General features: G+C 35.1%; 3 protein-coding genes across 5 annotated transcripts; 1 reads left to right on the top strand and 2 right to left on the bottom strand.

The window, feature by feature from the left end:
* Nucleotides 1-225: 225 nt before the first annotated feature.
* Nucleotides 226-3,501, bottom strand: LOC110611810 (F-box only protein 13). 3 transcript variants are annotated; one of them, XM_043954787.1, is made up of 3 exons: nt 3,361-3,501; nt 2,080-3,241; nt 226-1,705 (listed from the first exon to the last, which is right to left on the bottom strand). In XM_043954787.1, exons 2-3 carry the CDS (start codon nt 2,174-2,176, stop codon nt 447-449), a joined length of 1,356 nt encoding a protein of 451 aa, XP_043810722.1. In that variant the 5' UTR covers nt 2,177-3,241; nt 3,361-3,501; the 3' UTR covers nt 226-446. The 3 variants fall into 3 exon arrangements, with proteins under 3 accessions (XP_043810722.1, XP_043810723.1, XP_021607992.1); XM_043954788.1 differs by having other exon boundaries at nt 3,133-3,241; XM_021752300.2 differs by having other exon boundaries at nt 2,518-3,389.
* Nucleotides 3,502-3,542: 41 nt separating this feature from the next.
* On the top strand, nt 3,543-5,729 carry LOC110611811 (protein FATTY ACID EXPORT 2, chloroplastic). The gene is made up of 3 exons (XM_021752303.2): nt 3,543-4,082; nt 4,730-4,864; nt 5,399-5,729. The coding sequence occupies exons 1-3, from the start codon at nt 3,596-3,598 to the stop codon at nt 5,536-5,538; spliced, it is 762 nt and encodes a 253-aa protein (XP_021607995.1). The 5' UTR covers nt 3,543-3,595; the 3' UTR covers nt 5,539-5,729.
* Nucleotides 5,730-6,706: 977 nt separating this feature from the next.
* Nucleotides 6,707-11,357, bottom strand: LOC110612069 (protein TIFY 3B). The gene is made up of 5 exons (XM_021752728.2): nt 11,086-11,357; nt 9,273-9,384; nt 8,953-9,157; nt 8,777-8,834; nt 6,707-7,266 (listed from the first exon to the last, which is right to left on the bottom strand). Exons 1-5 carry the CDS (start codon nt 11,199-11,201, stop codon nt 7,104-7,106), a joined length of 654 nt encoding a protein of 217 aa, XP_021608420.1. The 5' UTR covers nt 11,202-11,357; the 3' UTR covers nt 6,707-7,103.
* Between the last annotated feature and the right edge of the window lie 745 nt (nt 11,358-12,102).

The raw sequence follows: 12,102 nt of genomic DNA, 5'->3' as shown, positions 1-12,102 counted from the left end.
TATTTAAATAGTTAAAGCATTTATTTGAACTTAAAAAAGTTTAAATGTCTTATTTGATTTATATGAGTATTGACGAATACTTACAGGGCGTATCATTTGTTTTTCTTCTCTCATTACCATTTTCTTGTCCATAGTATTTTTGTTTCACTCATTGCCATTCCTTTCACATCTCTCACTCCAATTTTCTCCAGGAATCAAACACAGTGCAAGACAGCAAAAACAAAAGCTAAAACTTAAACTGCAGGTTAAAGATTTACCAATAAACATGGCAAATTTCCATTCTCAACTTCTTGCCAACCTCCGCTGGCTAATTTGCCAAAATAATCAACCATAAAAGAATATAAGAAAAATACATCAGTGGAAACAAACAAGGAGAAAAAAAAAAAAAGAATCACAAATAGCAATTACAAGCATTAACACTCTCATCTGCAAAATAAATCCTATTCTCAGACAGAAGCCTCAATCCTTGGCTCAAATGAGAAGGCAGACATGAACTCCACAGCTTCACCATTCATGAAGCACTTAGGCAATTCAACCCAATCATTGTTCCTCAAATCACACAAAATATAACTGAAGAACTCAGCAGAGTTTAAGCAGATAAATATCTGGTCACCAGCTCCAACACAGTTTATGTCCACCTTCTTCCCATAAAACTCGTGCGACATTGCTGGGGGCATTGCTGCAATCTGGTGCCAGGATCGAATATCTTCATCAAACCTCCATACCCTGAGGCTTGCACTTCCGAAAAATTCTGAGAGCAAAACAACTAGCATTTCCCCTCTACACTCCACCACATCAATGGAGTATTCATAAAAGACAGGCAATAGCCTGGGGTACTCAAAGAAGCACTTGCGGGTCAGATTGCAAGCTACAATCGTACCGGACGAGCTAAGGAAATAGGTAATTTCCTCTTCATCTTTAATAGTCATAATTGACGAGTATTGCTTAGATGGGCTTCTTTGCATGTCTGTTGCCACTACATTTCCAGCCTTGCTAAGAAAGTAGACAGCATTGTCATCATTTGACTCGAGTTCCTGAGAATCATCGACCTTTCTTTTTAATAACATCTCCTCTTCCCAACAATTGTTACTTGAATTATAAACTTTGCATGACAGTTTCGGCAGTTCACCATATACCAGAACAAGTTTGTAAGACTGCTGACTTTTAAAACATGTACTCATAGCAATGGCATGCAAAGATTTATTTTCTGTTGCTGCATAAGCTGGAGGGAGTTGGCGGCAGGATCCTGTCACAGGATTACATACAATTAAATCGCCTGATTCGTTGCGGAAGCAGACTAAGCCACCAGAAGCCGCCACAGGCATGGAGTCAGAGTTAGAACTTTGCTGGAGGAGAGGTGGATGATTGAGTTTATTCCACCTTCTTTCAGCAGAGTCAAAGATGGTCCATTTGTTAATGTGGGGATCAACCATAAAAAACCATGGATCCCGTGAAGGAATCTCAGAGCAAGCAAGCTTGAAACTTGCAGAATCTGCTACTGATTTCCATCTCTTGCACACTGATCTAAGGCGAAAGAATGAGGAGGTTGGCAGCCAGGAAAGAACCCCTTCAAGAAGGTCTTGATTGAGTTCGTCCATGCAGAAGCTAAGCATGCCCTCATCTTCTTCTTGCAACTTTCTTTTCCGACTTGGCACTGAAGCCCAGGAATCATGTTGTTCCATGGATAAGAACTTGAAAATATCAACTGTGAGGATAAAAAGAACCAATGAAGTTATTCGTGAATGCAGAAACAGAACTTAGAAGAATTAAATACACGATCATGAAAGAAAGCTTAAGTGGTATCCTATGCATTTAAGTCCATACCACCAGGTAAAAATTGAGAGCAAATTGAAAAAACAAGGTTTACAAAGCATTTCCTTTTCTAAATTTTCATTCATCAAGAGAACACTAGACAAAGTTGCTCTTTTAGATAAACAAACGCCAGAAAAGAGAGAATTTCTTCAAAGGTAGGAATAAAAGTAGGCAATTTGAGAATAAATTACAAGAGACTGCAGCCTAAACTTGAAAAAGAAAAGAAAAAGCAAGATGAAAGAACCAAAAGGGGATCAAGCAATGAACCTTTTTTTGTTTTGTTTATGGGGAGAAGGCACGAGGAAATTGGCATCAACAACAAAAAGGAGAAAGGAAGAAGGGAAAAAGGAGCAAATAATATCATGGGTAAATGAGGGAATTTTTTTTCACTCTAGATTCATATTCTTGTAACAGATTCCATTCTAACAAGTAGAAAACAAGCATCAAGCAGCTAAATCTTGCAGTTTGGCAGAAAAACAAGGCAAATCTTTCACCAATAGCAGGGAAAAGAAGATTGCTAAACAAGGAGAATCATATGAATTAACCCAAAAGCCTCATGCACAAATCATCAAAGAAAAAGAACAACCACCCAAAATTACAACTGAGATACAGACAATAAAAACAGCAGTAGTCACCCCACATTGAAGAAAGAAGACAAAAGGAAAGATCATTGAAGAGAAGAAAGAAAGAAACTAGAAAACATACCTGGTGAGAGCTGAATGGAGGAGTAGAAAGAATCAAGACAAGAGAGTGATACTTTGACACTGATACTGAAACAGAAACAAGCAGCAGGCTTAGTAGTGGTGTGATGGGTATTCTCTCTTTGGAATTTAAAGAGAAGTGACAATGACAAATCCAACAAAAAGAGCAAAAAGAGAGCAGAGCTAAGTAGAGGAAGGGGAGTAGGAAGCTTCCTAGGTTATAGCTAGCTCCCCCTCTCGGCCCCCTCCTTTTAATTAGTTGTTTTTGGCGTTGACACTATAGAAGAGAAGGTAAGAGTGAACTAAAACTAACCAAGTACACGAGACTAGTTGACTCGATTCTCAACCCCATCTCTCCAAAACAAAGAAAATGTAAAAGCACTTAAAGCATTGGATTCGAGTTAGATGAGATCCAAACAAAGCCTAACTAAGGCAAAGTGAAGCATGTTAGTAAGGTTTGCACATGTGGGTATACACTTTAGCCATAAAAGAAAGCGAAAACACACGTAAGATGTAACCCCTGATAGAGTAAAAGAAAAGCAAACAAAGAAAGATAAGCTATTTCATATTTCCATGTCAAAGGGTGTTTGGGTTTCCTGCTAAATGCTGGGTTGCTGACCTTTCCAAAGCAAAGGAAAGAAAAGCAATTTTCCTTCTATCTGTTTCTTTTCTTTTCCTTCCTCGTTGAGGAATCTCTTCCTCTCTGTCTGTGCCTTTGGGTTTAGTGTCTGCAAGTCAATGCCCAGAATTGATTCCTTAGCCGAACATTTCAAACAATAAATTATTTAAAAAAAAAAAAAGAAAATTCGCCCAATTTCCTAAAGACAAAAAAGCCGTTAATCACGACCTCTTTTCTCTCGCTTCCTCTGCAGAGATCTCGATGCCTTCGCCATCTTCCGCTTTTCTCGGTCCCTCCTCCACTTGGGCTTCTCTGATACAGAATAAAAACTGGGCCTTTTCCGGCCTGGCCGATCTGGGCCTGACTGTTATGGCCCTTTTGAATTTTTCAACCAGGTGGTTTTCCGGAGTAGGCAAAAGCCGAATAGCGGAACCAAAATGGCCGAAACTGAGTAACCAACCAAATGGCGGAGTCGGTGATTGGCGTTGTGTCTCAGTCTTCGTTGCTGGTTCTAGAGCATTCTAAGTTTGGAGTTCCAACTCATGCTAATCCGTCTTCGTTCGTGCGCCTGCAGCAATCTTCTAGCCAGAAGGGAAACTACCGATTCGTTGTTTCTTCTGGTAAGCATTTGAAGCCGATTTTCGCTGCTAGGGTTGTCTCTTCAGGTCTTGAATCGTCTACGCTCGTTACCGATAATGTTGATTTGTCAACGGAGGGTATCGAGATTGAACCGGATTCTGGAGGTGGTGATGATGGTTACGGTGATACAGGAGGTCGCGGCGGCGGCGGCGGTGGTGGTGATAATAGCGGAGGACAAGGAGGAGGTGGTGGTGATGATCAGAGTAACGAAGGTGAAGGAGGATCATCGGAGGGTAGCGGCGGTGAGAAGAGGAAGATGGCATTGTCTATGTCTCAGAAGCTTACTCTTGGTTATGCTGCCCTTGTTGGAAGTAAATCTCTCTTACCATTGCTCGTCGAATTCTTTAAAACCTGATATTAGTTTTCCAAAAACGTAGTTTCATCTAAATAACAATCATCCTTTTAATTAAAAATCTGAACTTTGGAAAAAAAATTAACCTCTCCTGTTGATTATTTCAAATTTTCAAGTTTCAATTGATAAGATGAAGTGTAAGCTATGGTGATATGTTACAATAAGTCCTTAGTTGTTGAAGTATGTGGCTTCAGGCGTTTGTCTGATACCACCAACAACCTTGAAAATGCTAAACAAGTGTTCGATCGATGACCTAAGTGAAAGGGAATATTAGTTTTAATTCTTTAATGAGGTCGGTATCTCTGTTTGGATGACGCTGCTTCTGTTTACTAGCTTTTAAGATAGGGGTTCCTCAACTCCTTCAAAAAGTCTATAAATAGACATTTTAAAATCTTCTTTCTTACATCAGCATGGCATCAATAATTTGTTGGTTGTTTTGGCTGCAAATTGATCATGAACGAGCAAAATTTACTCTCTGTAGCCTAGTTGCAGACTATTGTTATTGTCAGTTTCTAAAGTTTCTCATTATTGATGCCACACAATTGTATTAGAAGCTATAATTCTCCCAATTATGTAGTCTCATCTGATTGTGGTTTAATTGTGCAGTGGGTGGTGTAATGGGCTATGTGAAGAGTGGCAGCCAGAAATCACTTTTGGCTGGAGGACTTGCTGCTTCAATACTTTATTATGTTTACACACAGCTTCCTACACATCCTCTTTATGCCTCGTCTATAGGGCTTGGTAAGAGACACTATTTTCATAAAATTCTTCTTATTAATACTGCAATCCTTTATTTTATTTGCTAGAATTGTTGCTTGTGAATGTGCTATGACTGGTTGCAATTTGGCTTTGAAGGATGGCACCTGCGGAGACTAGTTTGTCTCTATAATTTTCTCTTTTTTAAACTTCATATCCTTTTCCCATACCATAAAATATATTTCTAAGCATTTCTTAGCAGTTAATTGATCTCTGGATATTAAATAGTATCTAAATGCTTGTGTTATTCATTGTGATTATCCCTGTTAGAGGTTTTGTCTTTGAAAGTGGTGCACCTATAGTCTCTCTGTAAACAGATGAATGTATTCTTGCCCATTAATAATTTCCTGATTAATGAAATCCCTCATGATGGATTTCTTTGTTGGATACTAACTCTTAGACGGTTAATTGTGATTTATATATGTGCTACAAATCATGGGGCAAGTGCGCGAACATAGCTACTCACTCACTTGACCCGAAATATTAACTGTTGTAATAACAATAACGCTAAATTTGCAGGTGTGTCTTCTGTACTCGTGGGAGTGATGGGGTCTCGTTTCTTGAGGTCAAAAAAGATACTTCCTGCTGGTGTGGTATCTCTTGTTTCGTTGGTAATGACTGGTGGCTACATTCATGGAATTATGCGCACTATGCACTGAAACATGCTTAATATAATTCTGAGACATATGGTTAATAAGTTGGCTTCAGTTGGCCGTCGTCTCATATTGTAGTTAATGTTAGTTTTCTGTTTTCTTTTTGTTTTGGCATGTAAACTCTGTGCATTACTATGCAGAGCTAAGTTCGGAATTTTCTGCTTTTTATGGATAAAATTATGCAGCTACTTTTCTCACCGGTAGCTTGTTGCATGTTTTTGATACTGGAAAACGACAGTCGTTTGAAAATCAGCCTTTTAGTTGATATGAGTTATAATAGGATTTAGAACTTGTGAAACCGTTACGCATGATTGGAACCATGTTGTCCGCCAAGCTGCCATTTTCCTTGGAAATGTGCTTTTTCTCCAGGATAGACTGCGTTTGGTTCAAGTAGGGGTAAGTTGTACGAGGGGCCAAATTTAAATAATCATTTAATACTATAACTAATAAAAATTTATGATTGCATATTTATCAAATAATAATTAATATTTATTTATTTAAGAAAAATTACTATTTAATTTTCGCTAGTGGATTCAACGGAAGTTGATATTATAAATATAATTAAATTAAACCATATCAGTATCTATTGGTTCGATTTGATTTAGTAAAAACTAAAATGTAAAGCAATTTTGCACGACGATCAACTATAAATCTTAAATGATTCTTTTCAATCTCTGAAGGATTCAGTTTAAAAAGTGAAACCAATTTAAAAATTAAAAAGTGAAACCAATTTAAAAATTATGAAAGGTATCAAGTTGAGAGAATCAAATAACCGAATTAATCAAATCAAACTGATTTAGTTTTGATTTTCTTAGTGCTTAGCAGTTAGCCTTATATAAAGAGAACCCTTAACAAGTAAGGTTATACCACACAGATCAATAGATCCATCTCATATGGCATATCATAGTTAGCTTCTCATGTTCACGGGTGTGACTCTGGCTGGTGCTTGAAGCATTGGGTTGCTTTCCTAGTTCGAGGAGATTGTTGTCCGTCTTTGCATTGGTCTCCAATTCTCTGGATCTGTGTTTATTGGTAATATATTGCTGGAGCTCTATGGCCAATCAAAATCTCAAGGACCCAACTTTTTCTTCAAATAAAAAACAAAATGGTGTTCACCTGATTTAATATAAGTTATTGAAAAACATCAATGGCTTATGCAATACTGCTATGAAACTGTTTTAACACATCAGAGAATGTATAATATTAATAAGCAATAAGTCTCCATTACAGTTCTGATAGTCACACAACAAGCAGACTGACATACATGGCCATCATTTGTCAATTGTATATGGCAGTCAATAGTAACACAAATACTTAGTCCTAAAACCACTGGTTCAGTGTGAAATTTCAGTTGCCTTCAGCTATATATGAGGCAACCATGTGAACAAATTCACAATAGTTTCAATCAGAAATTGTTCACTTTACCCCATTACATCCAGAAGCAAGAGAAAGTTAATCACCATTCCCAGCACAATCTGAAATTTGCTAGAATAGTTCATGGTTAACAATAACATGATACAGGACTTTCCCATGTCCCTTATAAATCAGAAGACAGAAGCTTTTGTTCATATTTAAGCAACGCTAGCAGCAACCTTTGGTAGGGTTTCTTTTTCTGGTGCAAGAGGTTTCCCAAAGCAGCCTGCATCTGGTGAAACTTGAGCACTGAAATCTGGTTTTATGGTTTCAGCCATTTTCCTCTCTGCTGAAGAGAGATATGGGCTTTTGCTGTAGAGCCTGCACAAAGGAAATAAAGTAAATTATGATAGTTTCATGATAACAAAATTATGATACTAGTAAATTTCCGACTTGGATTTTAGTTTATCATTTGAGTCACTAGATAGAGTTTATCATGAGTACCTAGGATATGTGAGTCAATGGATCCATCTCTGATTTCATATCTCAACCATTTTTTGTCTATATAGATCAAAGCTAAAAACAGAGCAATTGTTGAATTCCTAATGAGCCCCAACCATGTAGCATGGAGAAGACAATATATGGTATGGGCATAGTTGTCAAATCGAGATTTGAAATCTTCATTTCATGAATTGATAATCAAGAATCGAATCATAAGATTTGCTAAAATCTCCAAAAAAATCTATTAAAAATAATATATATTCTAAGAATAAGTAAAAAGTATGTCATAATGACACATTTGATAAATATAGAATTATCATTATCTAATTAGAAATATTCTTCATAATAGAATAATATGCATGTATTATGTTATATACTTTCATTTAACTTTGATCAAATAGTAATGATAACATATTATAATATTATAAATATAAATTGTCATAACTCGACAATTATAATTAGTTAAGTAAATTAACTAAAAAGAAAAAAGAAAAAGACAGAAGAGGGAGAGGAAAAAGAATGGTTAGTGGAAGAAAAATAGCTAAGAAAAGATTTTGTATATATTTTTTATTTTTTTAAGATCTTAAATTTTGAAAATATAAGATCTAACAAATTCTTTATAAATAAATAATTGGATCGGATGAAAATTTGGTCGATTCATATTGATTCACCCTATACGCTATCATATCTTTTTATTTAATCACAATTTATGTACCTATAGATATGAATCACTAAGATGTAGAATTGGATCGAAAATCGTAAAATTCGAATTAAGAATACTAAGATTAAAATCCATTTAATATTCACCCATATATTCGAATTGATTCATTGAAAATAGATTCGAATCGTAATATTTGAATCGAGAATCGTAAGATTCTAACAACAGTGGGTATGGGTATCTTAAAAGCATGCATGTAAACATCAGTAATTATAGGGAAAGGTTTGCTCGGATATTTGTGGTTTTTTGCAGTCAATTTGATCGAACGTTTGCTGGTGCCTTGATTTTCTAGCAGGGTAAAGCTAATGAGAGGTCTTAATTAGTAATTCTAGATTAACAAAGAGCCAATAACTTTTCCAGGTGATTCAACTATCAATAGGGGAAAAAACTAAGGATAGAGAAAAAAAGGAAACAAAGGCACGCATGGCTTTTGGACTTTTTAAAAACCAAAGTAAAAGCATTGATGCAAGCACAAGGCATGACATCACCCACTCAGGTGGAATGGATGAGGACATTGCATTGCCACTTGGACCACTTACAAGAGCCAAAGTCAAAACATTCAATCATTTTTTTAAGGGAAAAAAGAAAAAGAAAAATACAATCTGAAATTTTCTGTTTGAATATCTGGGTTGCATCAGAGACAGAGAGAACCCTAAGTGTAAAAGCAGGTACCTGTCCCGTCGCTTCTCAAAAAATCGCTGAAGAGAATGCCTCCTTGCAATTGGTAATTCTGAACCAACAAAGAAACACAGTGGGAATCATGAACATATACATAACTACATTCATCACAATGCAGAAACATAAAAGACGCTAAATCCAATACTAAATGCATTTCAGTCGGATATTACCAGCTTGCAATTTGCAAAGGAAGGAGCCTTGATGAACTGGATGAAGCTTTGCTTGTGGTTGTGGTGAAGGCAAAGCACTTGTAGTGCTTTGCAGCGAAGGAGACCTGGTAAGAACTGGTGTACCACCAGCTGGAGAGACAGAGACAGCCTTCTTCATGTCAGCAGGTTTACCAGCTGCTGCAGCAATAAGCATAATTTCACGAACCTAAGCACACCAAAAAGGTGAAACTATTAGTACGAAATCTATCTGATGCGGAACGTGCTTACATCACTATCTATAGAAATTTACATGTTTCTTGAAAGCTTTAGTAAAAACAAACCTTTGCTGCAGGAATTGCATCAAATACAAGAACGCTTCCACCATAGAAGATAGTAAGCTGATCTGAAGTAGGGATGGTAGCATTTGGTCCAGAAGTTGCCATTGACTCAGGCCTAAAACAAATATTAGTTGTTACAATATTGACGTTGACAGAATGGAAAATATCTAAACCTTATCCAGTCTCTTCTTTGAGAAAGAATTGCATAAAGATCACAAACATCTCCCCCAAAAACCTTCCCCACTTCAAGCGGAATACTTATGTAATCATGCAATAAATATTTCCCTGTTGAGATTGAAAGCCACAAAGGGAGTAACCAAACAAGATAGAGAAACAAGAACATCACAAATAAATAGGTATGACAAGCTAATTGTGTCCAACCCCTGCCTTTCGCTTTGTAAAATTCCAAATACAAAACAGCGCGTCACCCTTCAGACTGAATATATAATTATCTATCCTGATCAGGGATATAGGGATCTTATAACTTAAGAATCAAAGCCACTCTTTTTCATTGCAACTCATTCATTAACATCCTTTATAATAGGCTCCACGCGCATCCTCATTGAAGAAAAGTTATAAGTTTAAAATTTCCTTCTCTCCTCCAACTAGTACAAGTAAAGAGCTTAAAAGAAACTTTAAGGGAGCATATGGATATATTATCCAACATCCATCATGATGCGTCCACTTAAATCAAGTGAAATGATCTAAAGAATTTACATATGCTTCTTGTTTGGTTTTCTATAAATAGATGGAAAACTACTATTTAATATCAGTGATTTAGGAAAACTAACTACTTGGCCTTCTCCACATTAGTTAATTCCAACCTTTTCAAATTGTTAACTATTGAGTCCTTCTTGTAAATTGCAAGGACCGATAATTGTGATTATGAAATTCTAAGGACTCAATAGTTGTGCTCTAAATTATAGGACTAATTAAGAACAAGAGCATCTCTGTTATTTTACAGATTACTAAAGGCTTACATAAACGGACCGGAAATACTAAATAATTAATGGTTTGAATAGACAATGCTTAATTAATGTTTTTTCAAAAAATTAAGGGACAATTAGATTCCATTTATTTCATGGAAAATATTTTTCAGAAAACCATTTTCCATATTTTCTAGCATTTGAAATACTTAAAAAATATAATCAACGGAAAATATTTTTCTAATCAAACAAAAAAGTAATTTATTTTAAGAAAAATGACTTTCGGAAATCATTTTCTACACTTTAACATCTTTATTAAGGTCTCTATATATAAATTTTTCAATAAATTTTATTTTTAAAATTAAAATTAAGCAATAAAAAATAAGAACATTTTCCACACAAATTTTTTTTTAAATACAAATTATTTTCTGCAAAGAAACTGAGGGCTTAGTTAGTATTTTTCTTCCCCAAATAAATTTGGAAAAAATGGAGTTCCAGTCAGATACCCTCTGCAACTTCCATTTTCTGGGAGCATCAGACAAAGTGCACAGGTAATTTCTTAACTTAAGACACAAAATTAGAAGATTCCATCTAATTCATAATAACTAAGCCAAAAGTTAGAATCTCGTTCCAGGATTTGCATTCCAGTTCACTTCAAAACAAGTCAAAGAGTTCTTGAAGATAAAGAAGCAACTAATTAAAGACAATCAGCAGTATAAGCTCCCTTATTTCACTAGTTTGCTTTAATTTTCTTATTTAACCTCAGACCAGGTTCCAATCTACATTCAATCTTCTCCTCTGCTTTTGCACAAACACAACAGATCCCATCCCCAAATCCCCTTTCTCTCCATTAAGCTAAATAACCTAAAAAGAAAAACATAGAGTCTTACTTGGAGCTATTGGTCTCCATGGGAGATCCCATGTTCTCATCAGCACCATTAATAGCAGGTTGCTCCTCCCCAGCTTTGGGCTTCACTTCCTTGAAGGAATCAGAATCACCCTCCATTTTGATCCAGATCAGACAGTAAAACCCACAAAATTTCTTGCCTCTCTTCCTCTTGCTCAACAGAAAAACTGAGAATTGTAGGACAAATGAACCGGTTTTACCTGACCGACTCTTTAAATTTCTCCTTTTTGTCCTTTAATGGAGGAGTGGGGCAATTTTCTGAAATATAATATCAGTCAACCATGGTTAGTGGTCATTGTTATTTCCATTTTTAAAACGTGTCGATTTAGCACGAGCTTTTATTATATTTTATTTTTTAAAAAACTCTTAAAGCATATGTTAATATTTAATATTTTTTATATAATAGATATAATTAGAAGTTAATAAAAAAATATTATTTATATAATATATATAAAAAATTAAAAAATAAAAAATAAAAAGAATAAATGTATATTTATAATATAATTTTATATATTAATAAAATATATTAAATAAATTTTAATAAATACGTATTTATCCTATTAAAAATTATATATTTTATATTTATCTCTTTCTGCTCAACTGCTCATGGATTTGACGTCTACTTTTCCAGACCACAAGTGTCCAACTCAATGTCCGGTCTGAGTTTTTTTTATTTTGGATGATTTGCAAAATGGTCCCTAATTTTATCAAAATTACATTTTGATCTTAACTGAAAGTGTCTGGAAATTGAAGTGCACGCGAGAATGAGCCTAACCGTCCAGGCCCAAAAACAAAACAAAGCCCAAGTTCTATTGCCAAAAGAAATTGCATGACAATCAATTTCTTCCTCCCTTGCAAGCAAGAAGATCCACATTAATTTTAATTCTATTTTTAATTTTTTTTATTTGAATATAATATTAATTATATTATTTTATTATTACTATTATTAAAAATATAATTTTTTAATTTATAAAAATTAAAATTAATCATGTTTATGCAA

This window comes from Manihot esculenta, chromosome 3 (assembly GCF_001659605.2).
Source record: "Manihot esculenta cultivar AM560-2 chromosome 3, M.esculenta_v8, whole genome shotgun sequence".
In the NCBI taxonomy this organism is placed as follows: domain Eukaryota; kingdom Viridiplantae; phylum Streptophyta; class Magnoliopsida; order Malpighiales; family Euphorbiaceae; genus Manihot; species Manihot esculenta.
This window is presented reverse-complemented; position numbering and strand designations above follow the sequence as displayed.